The following is a 21,939-nucleotide window of genomic DNA, read 5'->3' as shown; positions in this document are numbered from 1 at the left end:
ATAAGCTAGAATTCTGATTGCCTAACTGTTGAGAATAAGCAAACGAAACCTAGTCCAAATACTGTGGTTTTGTTTTCAGACTCCATTTAATCATAGGGGGGAACTAAATTCAAGGTCCAAGGCCCTAGGGGATCTAAACACTTCCCAATAGCTGAACAGCTTCTGTTGTAAGGTGACAGTTGTCTAAGTTCATCAATCTCCTTTATATCATGTAAGAAGGCAGTTGTTTGAGTCCAGCTATCTGAAGGGCAACTAAGTTCTCCATCTTTCTCAAATTTAGGGTCAAACTAAGTTCATGTTTCCAGGCCCAGAAATCAACTCATATCCTAATTGGTAGAAACTCCCTTACTCAACCCCTTATGTCAAAATATGACTGGGCAATGCTACAGCCCACTCCAATCCCCCTTACTTTATGATTTCATCCACTAAATATGCTGTACAACCTCCATCTAGGGTTGTAGATCATCTCCTGAGTCTGTTCTGAGACCCTGATCGATTGGTAGCAGCTGGATGACAATAAATTTTTGCCATGTGCATTGTCCTGGTATTTGAGTTGTGTTGGATCTAAGCTGACCCCATAACATAATGTGATAAATGTCATTTATCTATTCCTTCTGATATCAAAAAATTTGTAAAAGTAAAACATTTCCAGCCCAGGCATGGCGATGCAAGTCCAAGCGCTTGGGAGACAGAGATAAGTAAATCTTGGTGAGTTCAAGGGTAGCCTAGTCTACATAGTGAGTTCTAGGAAATCCAGGGCCAGATAATAAGACCCTATCTTATAAACACAAAAACAAATTTCAAAATGTAACTTACTTCAGTGTAACAAAAAAATACTTAAATGTAATTATTCATGATGCATTACACTTCAGAAGGTCATATTGCTGCATTACTCTCTATTGAACATTTACGTTATTGTCCGCTTAAATCACTTTCCTTTAATTAAAATATCATTTTACAGCTACACCCTCCCTCCATTGCTTCTCTTCAATCTTGTCTCCCATAAAGTCTCTAAGGAATATTCTTATTAGTAATTTCCACACACTACTCTGTTTCGTTTTTAAATTGTTTCTATATGCGTAGAGACAATACCGATCATACTTCTTGGCAGTTGTGCATTTTAAAGCTAACAAATGCAGTTCAAGATAACAAGCTGCCAAAGACTGTAGGGAAAACAGCAAACACAGAGCGTGCCAAGGTGGGTAGCGTGCCATCAGTCATGTTGACATAATGAGCAACGTACTGAGAGAGACAGAACAGCCCCCTGCTAAATAGTTCTGGGAGAGGTGGTAAATGTTGAATCGAGCTATTAGTGGGACAGTTGTAACCAATTTAAAGATTGGTTACAAAACAGGTTCTTCATTGAAAGTTCTGTATAACATTGACTCCTTTGCCATCAGAATTTTTAGCCCAATGCTTGAAAAAAAGTGATGTGGATGTGTTGTTTAGGGTTTTGGTTTTGTTTCTTTGTTTGTTTGTTATAGACCTTTGAGATAAACCTTGACCAATTTAAAAATAACTAATGGTTCACTGGCTTACATTCATATCAAAAAATCTATTCTATTGATATCTTAACAATAAATGTACTTTCCAGTTTTAAACTAACAAGATCTGTATATCTTTTCTTCCCCTTCCTTGCCAAGAATATTAATATTTAAACTCTTCAAGAGGAGTTCTGAGAGAAAAAAAATGAACTCTACAAAAAGTGCAATGAACTAACTTAGATCATACTGTGGGGTGAGATTATTCCTTGCAGAGGACTGGGCTGATAGTGATAGTGCTGACAAAATTTGTCTGATAAAATAAAAACAGTAAAGAGGGCCATCTATGCTATGGAATTAGTGACACACAGTTTCGAACTCAATCAGAAATTGTCCCATCTAGTATAGGATACAAATTAGGTATGAAGAAAATTAAACATACAAGTGTTATCTTTCTTATGGCAACATAAAATTTAATTACAACATGATTAAACATAAGAGAGCACACAACTATCATTCTCAGAGAAGTACCCAGGATATGTTGGGTTATTGGTGTTTTGGTAGGCTGATTGGTTGGTTTGCTGGTTACTTGGTTGACTGGTCAGGTGATTGATCACTTGGCTGGCTGGCTGATTTGTTGTTTGGTTGACTGGTCCGTTGGTTGATCAGTTGACTGGATGGCTGGTTTGTTGGTTGGAGGAATGGGGGGTTGATAGGTTGGTTAGTCAGTTGTTTAGCTCCCTAGTCAGAGGGTTAATCACTTATTTAGTTGGCTAAAAAACTTAAGAGAGAGATTTTTTATGACAGCCAGGGCCACCTCAAGATTGCAATGTTTCTGTCCTGAGTGCTGGGACTAAAATATTTACCACCAAACCTCTGTAAACAAATTTATTAATCTTTTGAATCACAAACAAGAATTTATATGAATTTCATTATTACTGGAATGTAAAATCATTTTTATCTCCTTATGGTCTATTATTACCACTGTTTTCCTTTCCAACCTTTTGTTTTATTTATTTTACAGTCTGTCACACCATTTAGCATTTCGGCACTCTGAATGGGATTCTGAAAAACAAAATAAACCAATGAAAAACAAGAAATTTAATTTCTTCAAAATTAATTCTATGTTATTTAGAGATGAAGAAAATCAAATCACATGGGCCAAAGGCTAAATTTATTATAACCTAATTTTCTACTTTTAAAATACTTTTTGCAGTAGAAAAATTATATTCCTTAAAAAGCAATGAAAGCAGGATAAACTGCTAGCAATATTAACTCTGAAAATACTTGCTTCTTTTATTTTATAATTAGTATGCTACCTTTTGAAAGTGAGTTAGCACCATTGTAACTAATTTTCTATATTATAATTTTTTTCTTATCACTTACCAATGATAACATACTAATTTGCAGTTACTTTTAAAGGACAGAATGTCACTAGTACAACATGAATCTAGTTAATAGAACAATTACATTATTTAGGATAAATGAGGCTAAAGCTATAAATGAGCACTAAATTTCAGTAGATTAACAAAATGTAAAATTATTTTTCAAACGCTTATGTTTCCAATGACTGCAGGTTCCTCACCCTATGACATAAAGATATGGATGTTTTCCAAACTCTGTCATTGCTACTCTGTAGGGACTCCTGCATCATTAGCAGGCTCTGGTATATCGGAGAAACACCATTGTCCCCTGAAAGTCTCACCTACAAATTATAGGATTTTTGCTTTATTTTCTAGAAGTGTCTATAAGCTTACGCCTATGGAAGACTACGAAAGAGCAACCCTCTAAGAGTTTAGCCATTCTAACATGCCATAAACATATATAAAATTTGATGCACAGATTTAGTATTTTGTCAAAATTATGATATAAAAGTACAAACATGTTCTAATCAATAAGTGCTTTCTTTGTACAAAAAATATTAGAGTCCCTGAAAAAAATGTATGTTGATGTGTTCATACAATCTACTCACCTGATTTGCTATTTTTAAAATGTTTTTGAATTAATACATAATCAACAAGGGCATTGATTATATTTATTATAGTATTTACCCAAACAAAACTGCAAAAACATTTCTGATGGCTCAACAGTATGACCCTTACATATTCCCTAATTATGATTTAGTAATCCTTCTACAAATACAAAGTCACGTTTATTTTCTAACTTTTTTTTCTTAGGGTATCTATTTTTACTAATTTTTTTTTACACTCCGGATTTTATCCCTATCCTGGTCCACCCTCTGTTCCACATCCCATACCTCCACCCTAACCCTCCATCTCCAAAAGGATGTCCTCATCCCCACCAGCACCCACCTCCATTTTAGACCTCCCCACGCTTTGGGGTCTCCAGTCTCTTGAGGGTTAGGTGCATCTTCTTTGACTGAACCCCGACTGTCCTCTGCTGCATATGTGTTGGGGGCTTCATATCAGCTAGTGTGTGCTGCCTGGTTGCTGGTCCAGTGTCTGAGAGATCTCAGAGGTCCAGGTTAGTTGAGACTGCTGGTCCTCCTACAGGGTTGCCTTCTTCCAGTTTTTTTCCTAATTCAACAACAGGGTCACCAGCTTCTGTTCATTGGTTGAGTGCAAATATCCAAATCTGACTCAGCTGTTTTGTTGAGTCTTTCAGAAGGCAGTCATGATAGGCCCCATTTTGTGAGCACTCCATAGCCTCAGAAATAGTGTCAGGCCCTGGGGCCTCCCCTTGAGCTGGATCTCACTTTGGGCCTGTCACTGGACCTCCTTTTCCTCAAGCTCTTCTCCATTTCTGTCCCTGTAGTTCTTTCAGACAGGAACAATTATGAGTCAGAGTTTTTGACTGTGGGATTTCAAATGGCTGAGAAGCACTTCAGGAATATTGCAAGTGATCAGGGAAATGAAAAATCAAAACAACCTTGAAATTCCAACTTACACTATTCAGAATGGCTATGACCAAAATATCAGGTGACCGCACGTGTTGGCAAGGATGTGGAGAAAGAAGAACGCTTCTCCATCGCTGGTAGGATTCCAAAATCCTGGAAAAAAACACCCCGGAAATCAATCTGAAGATTCCTCAGAAAATTAGAAATAGATCTACTTGAAGATCCAGCTATGCCACTCTTGGGCAAAAGATGCCCACTATGCCACAGGAGGACTGTTCCCCCACATTCATAGCAGCCTTATTTGTGATAGCCAAAAGCTGCAAACAACCCAGATGTCACACAACAAAAGAATAGATACAGAAAATGTGGTTCATTTACACCATGGAATACTACTCAGCTACTAAGAATGAGGATATCCTAAGGTGTCCTTGCAAATGGATGGAACTAGAAAATATCATCCTGAGTGATGCAATTCAGACCCAAAAGGACATGCATAGTATGAACTCACTAAGTGGATATTAGCCCCCAAAAAAGTACAGAAGACCCAGGATACAGTCTACAGAACACAGAAAGGTTCACAAGTGTAAGGGCCCAAATGAGGATTCCTCAATCCCACTTGACATAGAGAAGAAGGCAATCACAGGAGTGGGGAGGGAGGGTTTTGGGTGGGTAAGGGGAAGAGGAGAACATGATCAGGAACTGGGTGGGAAATGACTGAAGCCCTGAGGGCCAGCAGAAAGGATGGAAACAGGCAACCTTGAGAGGTAGGAGTTGCAGGATCCAACAGAATATGCCAGAGACCAGGGAGGTGAGAGACTCTCAGGACTCAAAGGGAGGGACCTTAGAAATGCCCTACAGTAGGGAGACAGAACTTGTATGTGATGCTTAGAGATTAGAATTTTTCAAAATCTGACATCTAAAGATAGAGATTACAGAAAACAGAGAGAAGGGTATTTTAGAAAATAATGTTTACATTTCACATGAGGTAAAGCTAGTAGATATTATCTAAATTTTCAACTCCTAAAGAAAGATACAGCATATATTAGTTAAAATGAGAAACTAATGGGTCAACTTATTTTTTAATGGAACAACTTTATTTTAAAAAACAAAGATAAATTACAGATTTTAAGCATTTTTGCATAAAAGGATACAAAAACATTTTGTCAGTACTTGTTTTTTTAAAGGTTTGATACTGTGCATTAAGATCTTACTAGTTATAATGAGCATAAAGTACATGTAAAACAAAATGTAACCTGGAAATAGTCAAAGTTTTCTTGGTGTGTAAAGATTAAGCATAATGGTTATTCTTTTTCTTTTTTTTTTTTTTTTCTTGAACTTCATATAGTCTGTGAGTTGTTTCTGCAGTGTTCAGAGCTTTCTGGGGTTAGTATCCAATTATCAGTGACTGCATATAATTTCTGTTCTTTTGTGAGTGGGTTATCTCACTCAGGATGATATTCTCTAGATGCATTCACTTTCTTGAGAATTTCATAAAGTCATTGTTTCTAATAGCTGAGTCATACTCCATTGTGTAAATATACCACAATTTTTGTATCCATTCAACTATAGAAAGACATCTGAGTTCTTTCCAGCTTGTAGCTATTATAAATAGGGCTGCTATGAACATTGTAGTGCATGTGTCTTTGTTGTATGTTGAGCTTCTCTGGAGAATATGCCAAGAAGTGGAATAACTGGGTCTTTAGGTAGTACTATGTCCAATTTTCTGAGGAATCACCAGACTGATTTCCAGAATGGTTGTACCAGTTTACAACCCCATCAACAGTGAAGAAGTGTTCCTCTTTCTCCACATCCTCGCCAGCATCTGCTGTAATCTGAATATTTGATCTTAGCCATTCTGGTTGGGGTGAGGAGGAATCTCGGGGTTGATTTGATTTGCATTTCACTGATGGCTAAGGATATCGAGCACTTCCTTAGATGTTTCTCAGCCATTCAATATTCCTAAATTGAGAACATTTTGTTTAGCTCAGTACCCCATTTTTAATAGAGTTGTTTGATTCTCTGGTGTCTAGCTTTTTGAGTATGTTGTATACCTTGAATATTAGGCCTCTATCTGATGTGGGGTTGGTAAAGATCATTTCCCACTCTGTTGGCTGCCGTTTTGTTTTCTTGACAGTGACTTTAGCCTTACAGAAACTTGCAATCTCACTAAGTCCCATTTGTCAATCTTTGACCTCAGAGCTTGAGCCATTGGTGTTCTGTTCAGGATATTTTCTCCTATGCCTATGAGTTCTAAGGTTTCCCCTACTTTCTCATCTAATAGTTTCAGTGTACCTGGTTTAATGTGGAGATCCTTGATCCACTTACACTTGAGCTTTGTACAAGGAGATAATAAAGGGTCTATTTTATTCTTCTGCATGCTGAGTGCCAGTTGGACCAATACCATTTGTTGAATAGGCTGTCCTTTTTCCATTGAATGTTTACAGATCCTCTGTCAAAAATCAAGTGACCATACATGTAAGGGCTCATTTCTGGATCTCCTATTCTATTTCATTGATCCACATGCCTATTTCTGTACCAGTACAATGCAGTTTTCATTACAATTGCCTTGTAATATAGCTTGAGGTCAGGTATAGTGATTCCCGCAGATGTTTTCTTGTTGTTGAGGATGGATTTCTGTATTCTAGGTCTTTTGTTCTTCCAGATGAAGAACTGGGTTGGAATTTTGATGGGGATTGCATTGAATCTGTAGATTGCATTTGGTCAGATGGCCATTTTTAAAATGTTGGTCCTTCTGATCCATGAGCATGGGAGATCTTTCCATTTTCTGAGATCTTCTTTGATTTCCTTCTTTAGAGGTTTGAACTTCTTGTCATACAGGTCCTTCACTTGCTTAGTTAGAGTCACACCAAGGTATTTCATAGTTTTTGTGACTATTGTAAAGGGTATCTTTTCCATAATTTCTTTCTCCACATGTTTGTTTTTTGAATATAGGAAGGCTACTGATTTGTTTGAGTTAATTTTATATCCAGCCATTTTGCTGAACTTGATTAACAGCTGTCGAAGTTCTCTGGTGGAATTTTTGGGGTCACTTAAGTACACTATCATGTCCTCTGCAAACAGTAATATTTTTACTTCTTCTTTTCCAATTTGTATCCCCTTGATCTCCTTTTGCTCTCTAATTGCTCCGGCGAGGACTTCCAGTACTATGTTGAATAGGTAGGGGAAGAGTGGGCAGCCTTGTCGAATCCCTGATTTTAGTAGGATTGCTTCAAGTTTCCCACTGTTAAGTTTGATGTTGCCTGTTGGTTTAATGGATATTGCTTTTATTATGTTTAGGTGTGTGCCCTGGATTCCTGTTCTTTCCAAGACTTTTAACATGAAGGGGTGTTAATTTTTTTTTAAATGCTTACTCAGCATCTAGTGAGATGACCATGTGGTTTTTTTCTTTGAGTTTGTTTATATGGTGGATTACATTGATGGATTTCCATAATTTGAACCATCCCTGCATTGCATCATCCCATGCATCAAGTAGGGATGAAGCCTACTTGATCATGGTGAATGATCGTTTCGATATGTTTTTGGATTTGGATTGCAAGGATTTTGTTGAGTATTTTTGCATCAATGTTTATAAGTAAGATTGGTCTGAAGTTCTCTTTCCTTGAAGGGTCTTTTTGTGGTTTAGGAATGATTGTTATTGTGGCCTCAAAAAACGAGTTAGGTAGTGTTCCATCTGATTCTATTTTGTGGAATAGTTTGGAGAGTATTGGTATTAGGTCTTCAATAAATATCTGATAAAATTCTGCACTAAACCCATCTAGACCTGGGTTTTTTTGTTTGGTTTTTTTTTGTTTTTTGTTTTTTGTTTTTGTTTTTGTTTTGTTTTTTTTCTTTTTTTTCTTTTTTTTTTTTTTTTTTTTTTGGTTGGGAGGCTTTGATGACTGCTTCTATTCCTTTGGTGTTATGGGATTATTTAGATGGTTTACCTGGTCCTGGTTTAACTTTAGAATCTAGTATCAGTCTAGGAATTCATCCATTTCCTCCAGATTTTCCAACTTTGTTGAGTATAGGCTTTTGTAGTAGGATCTGATGATTTCTTGAATTTCCTCAGTTTCAGTTATTATGTCTCCACTTTCATTTCTGATTTTGTTAATTTGTATACTCTCTTTCCTCTCTCCTTAGTCTGGCTAAGGGCTTATCAATCTTGTTAATTTTCTCAAAGAACCAGCTCTTGGTTTTGTTGATTCTTTGAATGGTTCTGTTTGTTTCTATTTGGTCTATTTCTGCTCCAAGTTTGATTATTTATTGCTGTCTACTCCTCTTAATGGGTCAATTTATAATATAAAAGAAGTTCTATCAAGTTAAGACAAAGAAATAGGATAAGGAAAATACTTTCAATTGTTTTTCAAACTGAGATCAAGCAATAACTCAAAGTTAAGTGTTATATTTAATTTTAGGATGATAGATGTTTCCTAAGTTCTCAAACAGAACTTCAAATAAGATAACTTTCATGTTTCCAGGAATCAGAGGGGAGAAAAAGAGTGAGTCAAATAGAAAAGGAAAAGAAGAAAATCTAAAAATAAATTAGTTACTTGGTTACAAGTGTTGACTAAACATCTTAAGGTGAAGCTACTAAAGGCATAAAGCAATGAAGATTCCTACTCCTATGTAAGGTCCATAAATTTTAACTATGGACAGCAAAGCAAGACAAGGTAAAACATGCAGTAGTGGCACTTATATCTAAGGCGTAGCCATCGGCCAGGCAGTTAACTGAACACAACTGCTCCAGAAGAGGAACTGTGTGCCTTATAGCATAAACTTAGCCAATTGCCTGTGGCCTTTGACATTAAAAACCCAAGACTACTTTACACCAACACTTTCCCAAACCAACATAATTTCAGACTACATCTTAAGTACTAATATGTACAGATAGGTGTATCTCTCAATTCTCATCAAAAAAGAAAATAAAAGTTTCTTTTCTAAGTGGACTGACAGGAAGATAGCCATCAACACATGACTGAAGTGCAGAGAACTTTCTGGGAGGTGACTATCTCCAACTGACCTATCTAAAAAAGAACTGTCACATGTAAGTTTTTAGGAAATATGTCAAAATGACAGGGAGCTGGAAACCCATGAAATCTTAATAATATAGTAACCTAAACAAGACCTGAAAATGACATTAGTTGGCATCATATAGGGGGTAGGAAAAAAATTCTCACACAACCTTGTCTTTGGATAAAAAGCTATATAAAACTGGAGAATCAGTCTTCTCTAGAGATAGGTGCCCTGATAGATTACTCAGTCCTAAGTGGTCAAACATGGTTAAACCAAATGTTTAACATGTATATATGAGCAACACTAAATGGGTTTACAAAGTTATAATTTTATATGCAATATATATAATTAAAATAATTATTAAAATGACATGGGACTTGGGGGACATGGGAGAAACTAGAGGGGAAATAGGGGGATAGAAATGATGTAAATATTTGACTTATGTTTGGAATTCACAAATAATAATAAATATTTTTTAAAACTCAATTTCAGTATATCCTAAAGATTGCTAGGAAGACTATTAAGTATAACCTTAGTCCTTCCACTAAATACCCTACAGAATGAATCCAAAAATGCAGCCCTTTAGCAATTTAGAATAGTCTTTATTCTGAGTATGTCAGTCTGTTTCCCTGAACATTTTTTTCAGATAACATTCTAGTTAAGTTGTCTCCAAATACTTGCAATTTCCCATCTAACCAGTATGTGTTGACATCGTCTGCAGCCTCACAGCACACTTTGTGTATATCTCAGATAAATATATTTATTCTGCCTGATTCCGATTGTGTTGGTATGTCTTTGCCCGGGTGGCAGAGGTTGATGTCCTTTAGAGAGTGTGGGTTATCACTGTGTGCTTAATAATACATGATAATAACATATAAATATCATGTAAAGGTTAATATCTAAAGTCTAACACTTCTTAGTGTTAGCATCTAATGGCAAGTAATGATTAGTTTATGCTCATCTTAAGACTAAATTTTTTTAATTTTTTTGTATATTTAAGTTTAGAGACCATTTTCTCTGCCTTGTCTTTATAGAAAGGTAGGCTTTAATACAGGAGCTACTTGACATTCTTCTAAAAACTTATAAAAACTTAGCTCACACGTTTGCTTTTCTGTTATTTAGTGTGGATTCTTCAGAGCATCTCTTTACAGCATTGTAAACACCAGCCTATTAAGAAGGTTTCTGAAATCCCTTCTCTAACAATTCTCACCATATTTGATAATGATGTTGCTTATCTCTAAAGAAAATCCAAAAATTACTTACATTAAATCTTTATAATCGATTAAGTATTTTTCAGTACTCAAAACAACATATTAAAATCATGGCAAAACTCTTTCTTCTCCCGTCCCAGGTACTGCAGGAGCCGGGGGTTACCATGCAGACACAGACGGCCAAGTCCAAGAACCACACCACACACAACCAGTCCTGCAAATGTCACAGAAATGGCAGCAAGAAACCCCAGTCACAGAGACATGAATCTCTTAAGGGGGTTGGCTCCAAGGTCCTGAGGAATGTGCGCTTTGCCAAGAAGCAAAACAAGAAAGGCCTGAGGACAATGCAGGCCAACAGTGCAAAGGCAGTGAGTGCAGAGGCCTTCAGGGCCCTTGAGAAGTTTCAGGTCATCAAGCCTAAAATGCCAAAGAGCCCCAGTCACAAGCTCAGGCATCTGGCTTTCATCACCCACCCCAAGCTTGGGAAGAGGATTTGGGGCTACACAGCCAAGGATTGCAGGCTCTGCCAAGCAAAGCCCAAGGTTCAAATCAAGGCAAAGGCCAAAGCTCCAGCTAAAAGCCAGGCTTAGACTCCAGCTCAGGCTCCCAAAAGTGCCCAGGCCCCTGTGAAAGCCCCACAAAGGCCCTTGCCAATGTACAGACAGAGCTTTGTGACACGCCAACCTATACACTATTGACAGATGACCAGGGACCTATGATGTTCTTACAAATAAACTTGAGACATGAAAAGAAAAAAATCACATGCAGACCATAAGCTCAGGCCATTTGCCACTGGAAACAGCTGAGATCCAGTGACGCAGGTCTGGTAAGACTGCACTGCAAGTAGCAGGGTGCAGAGAGGTCTGGGACAAACACGAAAAGCATGCTGCCCACCCCGATTGGTTTACAGGAGCAAGAACTCTGCACAGAAAATTCGTATCCACCTGGAGGGAACATGCATGTGGACCAAACGCTCAGGACATTTGCCACTAGAAACAGTGGAGATCCAGAAACACAGGCCCAGTACACGGGAGACCCAGGAACCAGTCACTGATGACAAGACCACATATAATCACAGACAGCAAGATAGCAAGAAGAAAGCGAAAGAACTGACCCAATAGAAACCAAGACAACCTGGCAACATCAGAACCCAGCTCTCCCATCACTGCAAACAGCAGAATAAAAAACATTCCAGAAAAGGAAGACTCAGACCGGAAATCATACCTCAAGATGATGATAAAAATCTTTAAATATAAACAGGAGGAAAAGCATAAAGAAATATAAGCTTTAAAAGAGGAAACACGAAAAACACACAAAGAAATCAAAGAACTAGAAGAAAACAGAACCAAAGAGATGAAGGAATTGAAGAAGGAATTTAAAATGGAAATGGAAACAATAAAGAAAACACTAAGAGACAATCCTAGAGGTAGAAAACCTAAAAATGAAATCAGGAGTCACAGATGCGAGCATCTCCACCAGACTACAAGAGATGGAAGAGAGAATCTCAGGGGCCGAAGACAACATTGAAAACATAGACAAAACAGCCAGAGCAGATACAAGAGCCAAAAAGCTCCTAACCCAAAATGTTCAGGAGATACAGGACACAATGAGAAGACCAAACCTAAGGATAATAAAAATAGAAGAGGGCAAAGAATATCAACTAAGAGACACAGTAAATATCTTCAACAGAATCGTAGAAGAAAACTTTCCTACCCTTAAGAATGAGATGACCATGAGCATAAAAGAAGCCTACAGAACTCCAAATAGAGTGGACCAGAAAAGAAATTCCTCCTGACACATAATAGTCAAAACATCGAGTGCCCAAAGCAAAGAAAGAATACTATAAGCAGTAAGAGAAAAAAGTCAGGTAACATATAAAGGCAGACCAATCAGAATCACACTCCACTTCTCAACAGAAACTATGAAAGCAAGAAGAAGATCCTGGACAGACATCATGCAGACACTAAGAGAACACAAGTGTCAGCCCAAGCTGCTATACCCAGCAAAACTATCAATTACCATAGATGAAGAGACTAAGATATTCCAGGAAAAAACTAAATTTACACAATATCTGACCACAAACCCAACACTAAAACGAATTATAGATGGAAAACCCAATACAAGGAGGGAAACTACATCCTAGTAAAAACAAAAAAAAAAAAAAAAAAAAAAAAAAAAAAAAAAAATACCTAAGCAAGAAAACCAAAAGAAGAAAGACACACAGGCACAATTCTGCCTCCAAAAGCAAAAATAACAGGAAACAGCAACCACTATTCCTTAATATTGGTTAACAAAAATGGACTCAATTCCCCAGTTAAAAGATATAGGCTATCAGACTGGATACATAAGCAAAACCCAGAATTTTGCTGCATAGAAGAAACTCATCTCAGAGACAAAGACAGACACTATCTCACAGTAAAAGGTTGGAAAAAAACTTACAAGCAAATGGCCCCAAGAAGCAAACTCTGGTGGCCATTCTAATATTGAATACAGTATATTTTAAACCAAAAGTTATGAAAAAAAGATAAGGAAGGAACTTTTTACTTATTACAGGTAAAATTTTTCAGGAGGAACTCTCAATCCTTAATAAATATGCTCCAAATACAAGAGAACCCATATTCATAAAAGAAACCTTACTAAAGCTCAAAATATACATTGCACCCCACACAATAATAGTGGGAGACCTCAACACTTCACTCTCATCAATGGACAGATCATGGAAACAGAAACTGAACATGGACACAGTGAAACTAGCATAGGTTACAAACCAATGGAATTAATGGACATCTACAGAACATTTCATTCTAAAACAAAACAATAAACCTTCTCCTGAGTACCTCATAGCACCTTCTCCAAAATTGAGCATATAATCGGTCACAAAACAAACCTCAATATAAGAAGTTTGAAATACTCCCATGCATCCTTTCAGATCACCATGGACTAAGGCTGTTCTTTAATAACAACAAAGACAACAAAAAAGCCCATATACACATGGATACTAAACAATGCTCTATTAAACAATAGCATTGTCAAAGAAGAAATAAAGAAATTAGGGATTTTTAAGAATTTAATGAAAATGGAGACACAACATACCCAAACCTATGGGATGCAAGGAAGCAGCACTGAGAGGAAAACTCATAGCTCTGAGTGCTTCCAAAAAGAAACTGGAGAGAGCATACACTAGCAACTTGACAGCACAGGTGAAAGCTCTAGAACAAAAGGAAGCAAATACTCACTAGAGGAGTAGACGGTAAGAAATAATCAAACTCAGAGCAGAAATTGACCTAGTAGAAACAAAAAGAACCATTCAAAGAATCAACAAAACCAAGAGCTGGTTCTTTGAGAAGATTAACAATATTGATAAACCCTCAGCCAGACTAACTAGAGAGCAAAGAGAGAGTATCCAAATTAACAAAATTAGAAAGGAAAGTAGAGACATAATAACTGAAACTGAGGAAATTCAAGAAATCATCAGATCATAATACAAAAGCCTATACTAAACAAAGCTGTAAAATCTGGAGGAAATGGATGAATTCCTAGACAGATACCAGATAATAAAGTTAAACCAAGACCAAGTAAACCATCTAAATAATCCTATAACACCTAAAGAAATAGAAGCAGTCATCAAAAGCCTCCCAACCAAAAAAAAAGCCCAGGTCCAGATGGATTCAGTGCAGAATACTATCAGACATTTTTTGATGACCTAATAACAAAACTCTCCAATATATTTCCACAAAATTGAGTCAGATGGGACACTACCTAACTCATTTTCTGAGGTCACAATAACTCTCGTTCCTAAACCACACAAAGACCCTACAAGGAAAGAGGAATTCAGACCAATTTTACTTATGAACATTGATGCAAAAATATTCAACAAAATCTTTGCAAACAGAATCCAAGAACACATCAAAATGATCATTCACCATAACCAAATAGGCTTCATTCCCGGGGATGCAGGGATGGTTTAATATATGGAAGTTTCTCAATGCAATCCACCATATAAATAAACTCAAAGAAAATAAACTGCATGGTCATCTCACTAGATGAGGATCAATGGAATAGAAGATCCAGAAATGAAACCATATATATATATATATAGTCACTTGATTTTTGACAAAGCAGCCATAAACTTTCAATGGCAATAGGACAGCCTCTTCAACAAATGGTGCTGGTCCAAGTGGGACTCAGCATGCAGAAGAATGAAAATAGACCCTTTCTTATCTCCTTGTACAAAGCTCAAGTGCAAGTGGATCAAAGATCTCCACATTAAACCAGGTACACTGAAACTATTAGAAGAGTAAGTAGGGAAAACCTTAGAACACATAGGCACAGGAGAAAATTTCCTGAACAGAACACCAATGGCTCGTGCTCTAAGGTCAAATACTGACAAATGGGACTTAATGAGATTGCAAAGTTTCTGTAAGGCTAAGGACACTGTCAAGGAAACAAAATGGCAGCAAGCATATTGGGAAAAGATCTTTAGCAACCCCACATCAGATAGAGGCCTAATATTCAAGGTATACAAAGAACTCAAGAAGTTTGACACCAGAGAATCAAACAACCCTATTAAAAAATGGGGTACAGAGCTAAACAAAACGTTCTCAATTGAGGAATATCGAATGGCTGGGAAGCATATAAGGAAGTGCTCAACATCATTAGTCATCAGGGAAATGCAATTCAAAACAACTCTGAGATTCTACCTCACACCAGTCAGAATGGCTAAGACCAAGAATTCACATGACAGCAGATGCTTGTGAGGATGTGGAGAAAGAGGAACACTCCTCCACTGTTGGTGGGGTTGTAAACTGGTACAACCACTCTAGAATACAGTCTGGTGATTACTCAGAAAATTGGACATAGTACTACCTGAAGACCCAGTTATTCCACCTCTGGACATATACCCCAGAGGTGCTCCAACATACAAGAACGACACATGCACCACAATGTTCATAGCAGTCCTATTTATAATAGCCTCAAGCTGGAAAGAACCCAGATGTCCTTCAGTAGATTAACAGATACAAAAATTATGGCATATTTACACAATGGAGTACTACTCAGCTATCAGAAACAATGGCTTTATGAAATTCTTAAGTTAATGGATGCATCTAGAGAATATCATCCTGAGTGAGATAACCCAGTCACAAAGAACACAAATAATATGCAGTCACTGATAATTGGATACTAACCCCTTAAAGCTCTGAACACCCAAGAAACAACTCACAGACTATATGAAATTCAAGAAAATAAAGATAAAATGAAAAGAAAAAAATGAAAAACCATTATGCTTAATATTTACACACCAAGAAAACTTTGACTAATTCCAGGTTACATCTTGTTTTACATGTACTTTATGCTCTTTGTGACTAGTAAGATTTCAATGCACACTATCAAACCTTTCAAAAAAATCAAGTACTGACAAAAATGTATTCATATACTTTTATGCAAAAATGCTTTTACAATCTGTACATTCATCTTTGTTTTTTACAATAAAGTTGTTCAATTTAAAGGAGAAAAGAAAAGAAAAAACCAGGACAAAAGTTCTGCTATCCTAGTGGAATGTTTACAGGGTGTGCTTATCTGATTCAAAGTCATTTTCTGTGTTGTGTTTCCTTATAAGTAGTTATGTAGTTTTTACAGTGTTCAGACAATATTAGACCAAATACTTGTGTTGCCTGCATTTTACCTTGGGCATAAAACAAGATAAAATGCAGTGATATTGGCAGCCCTGTCCAGATGCCATTTAGACATGTCCACTAAGGGGAAAATACTGCCTAAAAGTAGATATTCATAAGTTGCTTTAAATCGCATGGCACCTTTATTCTCCATAGGAAGTGATTCTGATAGTATTCTGTCTGTGGAATTTCGAAAAAAATTTATCCGGTTCAGTGTATTATGTCCGAAAGCCCCAAGAACGTTACCCACAGTTTCCACAGACTTAACCAGTGAAATGAACCTGGAGCAAAAACCAATAAAGTTATGCCACTAGACATCAGGAATCCATGAATTAGCATGTATTGCTTGTCTCATAAAATGTTTTTCTCTATGCTGTAAAGAGTCTGTTGATGAATATACTCTTCCTTACTCTATGCTGGCTCAATAAATGTCTTTGACAAAGGAGTCACTAACCTTTGCGGTTGAAGATATTTATTTATTAGAAATTATGTTCCTGGTCAGCTGTATTCTCTCAGTATCACCTAGCAGAAGTGACAGTGGGCAATGAAATCGTAATATAAACAAATTAGAATTCCTCAGAGGAAAAGAAGGAGCAAATCATAACCCATATCTTCCTGAGTAAACGAAGGAAACCGCCCACTACACCTCTACCCAGGGCCTACCCAGTGCTAAAATCCTCGATATGTCCAACTCATGAGATATTATTACTCCCCTGATTTTTATTCTTGATACATAGAAAAATTTAATCTTTCGTCTGGCTTAAAACTATACAGGCCTTGTAATGTAATAGTCTGTCATTTCATGTATGTATCATTCCTTTGTGTACATATGATATTCTTCCCATAGAACCATCTACCACTTCTAGTTAGCTATTTTCAACTCTTACTCCAATAATAGCTACATGCGTTAGTTAGATTAGGTTTGCATGTAATGCAGAAAAAGAAAAGAAAACCATTTAAGTCATTATTTATATTTTTCAATTTGTATCCAGAATTCATTTATACAGTCAATAAAATATTTTTTGTTTTAAATGGGTGGCAATAGCCCATATATCTTTTCATTATTGTATTCCTAAGTGTGTGCTAGATAAAAAGAAGAGTGAAGGGGTGTGGTACACATGAATTCATTTGCTTAGTTTGAGTGAATGATTGAATCCTGCTTTAGGTAAAAATCAACTAATGCATTTGCATATTTTACCAACGTTGATCAGAAATGTAAAACTCCACTTAGTAAACAAAATTCCATCTGTGTGTGTGTGTGTGTGTGTGTGTGTGTGTGTGTGTGTGTGCATTCCAGTGTGTGTGTGTGTGCATTCCAGTGTGTGTGTGTACCTCTTATGTGAGTGTGTGTGTGTTTGTGTTTATGTTTGTGTGTGTGTTTGTGTGTGTGTTTGTGTGTGTAGGTTTGTGTGTGTTTGTATGTGTATATGTATGTGTTAGTGCTTGTGTGTGTAACATAGTTCCTTTTTCTCTCTTTTTCCACTCATTTGTTTCATAAAGATTTACTCCTGGCCAAAAGCTAATTTTGATCTCATATTTCTTACAACATTCTGCTGATGGAAACAGTAAGTCCCACATTGCCTGACCATTCATCTCAGCACTTCCCCTCTTTTCCTCATTTATTTATTTTTCTGACATCCTTGGGTTCTCATAGGCCTGGACGATCTCTGCCTGTTTTGTGGCTCCTTATGTCTGAGCCACTTTCCAGAATCAGGGAAACATATGCACTAAGATTATTCCTCAGTGATGGAGATTTGAAAAGAGCTACACTTGGGATTGACTTACAGAAAGTTTGCTATATCGATCTAGATGTGAAAAGGAAGACTCCAAGAGATTTATTAAACTTTCAGTCCTCTTATTTCCTTAAACTAGCTTTATATGTATCTTGCATTTTAAAAGACATTTATTTATTAATATTATGTTTCTGAATTGATGGCTATGCATCTTGGATTGTTTTTCTCCAGTGACTGATTGTGCAAACACAGCGAAAGCCACTGTTGAGTGGGGTTTATCTGGGCTACTGTCTCCCAACAGAAATAAAACACAAGGGCAAAAGGAGCTCAATGCTGTGCTCAACAGTGTTGAAACATGCTTGATCTGTTACTCTCTAAATAAGAACCTCCTTATATCCAGGGTAATCTGATTTTTGTTGTCATGGTTTTGATCTGTTTTACCTCTGTGTTTGGTGTTATGGAAAACAGTTTTCTGCAGTTCAAAAAAAAGGTTATGTGTTTTTTTTTTAACTTCCACATGATATATTTCTGTTATCATGATTTTCTCTTCTGGTAAATTCTCCCAGATTCTCCAAGAAATACAATTCATAAAAACATGAGAACCAATGAGCTTATGAAACTGTGTAAAAGAAAGAACTTGACCATGGCCTCTGAGATAAGGTGAAAAAATTAAGCCCTAATAGTACCCTATCTTTTTTTTTTTTTTACAATTTTATTTTTTAAAAAACAGAGATACATGTACATATTTTTAAAAGCATTTTGGCCTACAACTATATGAATATATTTTCCCAGTACTTGATTTTTTAAAGGTTTGATAGTATGCATTGAAATCTTACTAGTTACAATAAGCATAAAGTACATGCAGAACAAAATGTAACATGAAAAATACTCAAAGTTTTCTTGGTGTGTAAAGATTAAACATAATGATTTTTAAATACCAAAATTGCCAACAGGCTATCTTCTTAGCTCTTGAATTATTAATGATTTAAGGTCTAGGTGTACCCCACTCTGAGAGGGTGCTATGTACTTATTGTCTTTTTTTTTCTAAGAAGCTTCCACTTTTTGGCCTTTCTTTTTTTGTGTGCTTCATCTGGTCTGTGAGTTTTTTCTTGGGTACCCCATCTCCCAAAGGCATTTCCAGCACAGGATGATGAAGTCCCAGGGGAGCACATGAGTAGTTTTGAGTTAAAAAGACAGAAGCAACATCTTTTAAAACCAAGACTTATAGAAACCACAAGACAGCGAACAGGGGATTGAAAGCTACTCAGAGAGAACCATGGGAGTCTGAGGAGTGTCCTGAAACCACATCCAGAGTGTGGGAAAGCAAGCATAGTTCTGTTGAACATAGACAAGAAGGACAACTCTGTGCTATGAGCTTTGACTTATGAAGGAAATAAACCCTGAAAAATGGAGCATGTAGGAAAAGGAGCAGAGTGGATTTCCTAAACCCTCCAGACTGATTCTGACGCAACACAGTATTTGCTCCTTTATAGAAAAGGGATGTCAACCTTGATCTACACTATATAAAGAAACTCTGCAGATTGGCAATAAACAACTCAAATTTTGTACATGGGCAAAAAAAATGGACAGGTTGCAAATGGAAGCACATAAATGGTCAAAACCCATAAAAATCTCAAGGTCGTCAGTTACTATGGCAATACTGAGTTTAAAAGGACAACAAGATAAAACCGCCTACTCCCCAGGAAAACGTCAAGTTCATTCTTACTTTTTTTTTTAATTAACAAATTTTATGTACTGAGAAAGAGCAGGGGCAGTTGAATTTAAAACTATTGTTGGTAAATATATAAAGTTAGACAATCTGGGAGATCTGATGATTAGGTTATGTATTTAAAGGCTAAGCATGCACTACTGACTCAAGTATTCTATACTTATTTACCTAGAAAAATATAATTATATCAACAAAAGGGCATGCTCATTAGTGTTTATACATTTTGATGTGTAACAGATAAAAACTAGAAATAATTTTTAAAAGTCTATCAGTAGATGAATGGATAGTGAGACATGCTTCTGTCCATTAAATATAATATGTATTAGTAGTTAAGAAGGGTGCACTCAAAACAGGATTATAATTCCATTTCCAAAATGTAAGCAACGGGTGCATCTTGACAAAGTTATGCAAAGGGAAATAACTTAAGTAAGCATAAATTTATTGTACTGCTATACTCACATAAATTTCTAGAAAAGCAAAATTATCTTAAAATGACAGAAAGGAAATTCAAAGGATGGGGAAGGAGACAGACAATCTGATTGTAGCAGACACTCAGACTACTGAGACCAAGAAAACTGCTCATCAGGTCTTTCAATGGCCATAGATCCAAGGCCATACAAATACAGAAAATTCTGTACTTTGTGTTTAAGATGTAACTAGCATATACATCAGTTTCAATGCAGTGATGTTTTCAGGACTGGAAACCTTTCTCAGAAACAACCTCATAGCCACGACTTCTCTGGGAAAACTAATGACAGATAAACGCTAACCTACAATTAGAGGTACGAACACTACAATCTAATCACAAAACGAAAATAGTGTAAATCTGAAGCACAACTAAAATACCTGACTCAACAATGTTCTGGCATAGCTACATAACACCCTGGAGGATCATGGTCGGACAGCTTACTGGGTCCTTTTGGCTGGCTGTCACCGCCCAGCATCATGCGGACTGCCATCTCCCACAAAAATTGAAATTTCAAAATTCTAGGCATGATATATATGGCATGTGTACTAATTTTGCACCATTGTGATCGAAACAGCAAAAAGCAAACAACAGTGTGCGGGTGGCTGCCTGTAGAATGTTGTATGTAACATCATGTTGTTATCTAGAGAATGACACCTCTGTCATTGCTTGTGTGCTTGCTGAGGAATTTTCCCAGCCACCAACCCAGAGCAGGTGCATTTTGAACAGGTTTCCAGGTGAATGACATTCATCTTATGCTTGAGGAACAAATAAAAAAGACAATGACTTTTTTTCAAATAAATAGTAAAAATTCGATGAAAAGTATATCTCAGAGACTTAATTCATCATATTTGTGGATTTTATCTTGATGCTGCTTCATAATTCTTAAATTCCATAGTCCCATATCACACCCACTTTTTGAAGAGCCCACCACTACATTCCACTTATGTTCTTCCCTCGCATATTGCCTTCCCAAATGCCATATGTATACAATAAATATTTATTCATTTTATAGGTGATTGATTGTCTTGATCTACTTTCTAATGGCTCAGGATTTTAAAGTGTGAGGATGAAAAGCCAAAGTGTTTCATCTAATGGAAGACTACTTACTAGATGTTTCATAATATAACACGGGGGAGCTATATCACATGTCCATAGATCCGTCAAGAGGAAAAATGCACCTCAGCTTATTTTTTGATTTTTTACTGGTTATTTTATTTACTTACATATCAAATGTTATTCCCCCTTCCTGGGATTCTGATCTGCAAACCCCATATCCCATCCTCCATTATCCCTGCTTCTATAAGGATCTTCCTCCACCCACTCCAACCTCATCACCCTAGCATTACCCTACACTGGGGCATCAAGCCTTTACAGGACCAAGGGCCTCTCCTTTCATTGATGCAAGACAATACCATCCTCTGCTACATCTACAACTGGAGCCATTGGTCACTCCATGTGTACTCTTTGATTGGTGGCCTGGGAGTTCTACAGGGGTCTGGTTGGTTGATATTGTTCTTCCTATGGGGCTGTAAACCCCTTCAACTCCTTCAGTCCTTTAACTCCTCCATTTGGGACCCTGTGCTCAGTTGAATAGTTGGCTGCGAGCATCCACCTCTATATTTGTCAGGTTTTGGCAAAGCCTCTCAGGAGACAGCTATATCAGACTCCTGTCAGCAAGCACTTCTTGGCATCAGCAATAGTGTCTGGGTTTTTGGTGACTGTCTATGAGAGGGATCTTCAGGTTGAGCAGTCTCTGCATGGCCTTTCCTTCAGT

At 36.9% G+C, this 21,939-nt stretch overlaps 1 protein-coding gene across 1 annotated transcript; it reads left to right on the top strand.

The window, feature by feature from the left end:
• Window positions 1-10,672: 10,672 nt before the first annotated feature.
• Window positions 10,673-11,152, top strand: LOC308422605 (large ribosomal subunit protein eL29-like; the record flags this gene model as incomplete). The annotated part of the gene is made up of 1 exon (XM_080919226.1): window positions 10,673-11,152. The coding sequence occupies one exon, from the start codon at window positions 10,673-10,675 to the stop codon at window positions 11,150-11,152; it is 480 nt and encodes a 159-aa protein (XP_080775352.1).
• Window positions 11,153-21,939: the final 10,787 nt, after the last annotated feature.

The sequence above is a fragment of the Micromys minutus genome, assembly GCF_963924665.1.
Source record: "Micromys minutus genome assembly, chromosome: 7".
NCBI classification, from domain to species: Eukaryota; Metazoa; Chordata; class Mammalia; order Rodentia; family Muridae; genus Micromys; species Micromys minutus.
Note: the sequence above shows the minus strand (reverse complement) of the source record. Positions and strands in the feature narration are given on the sequence as shown.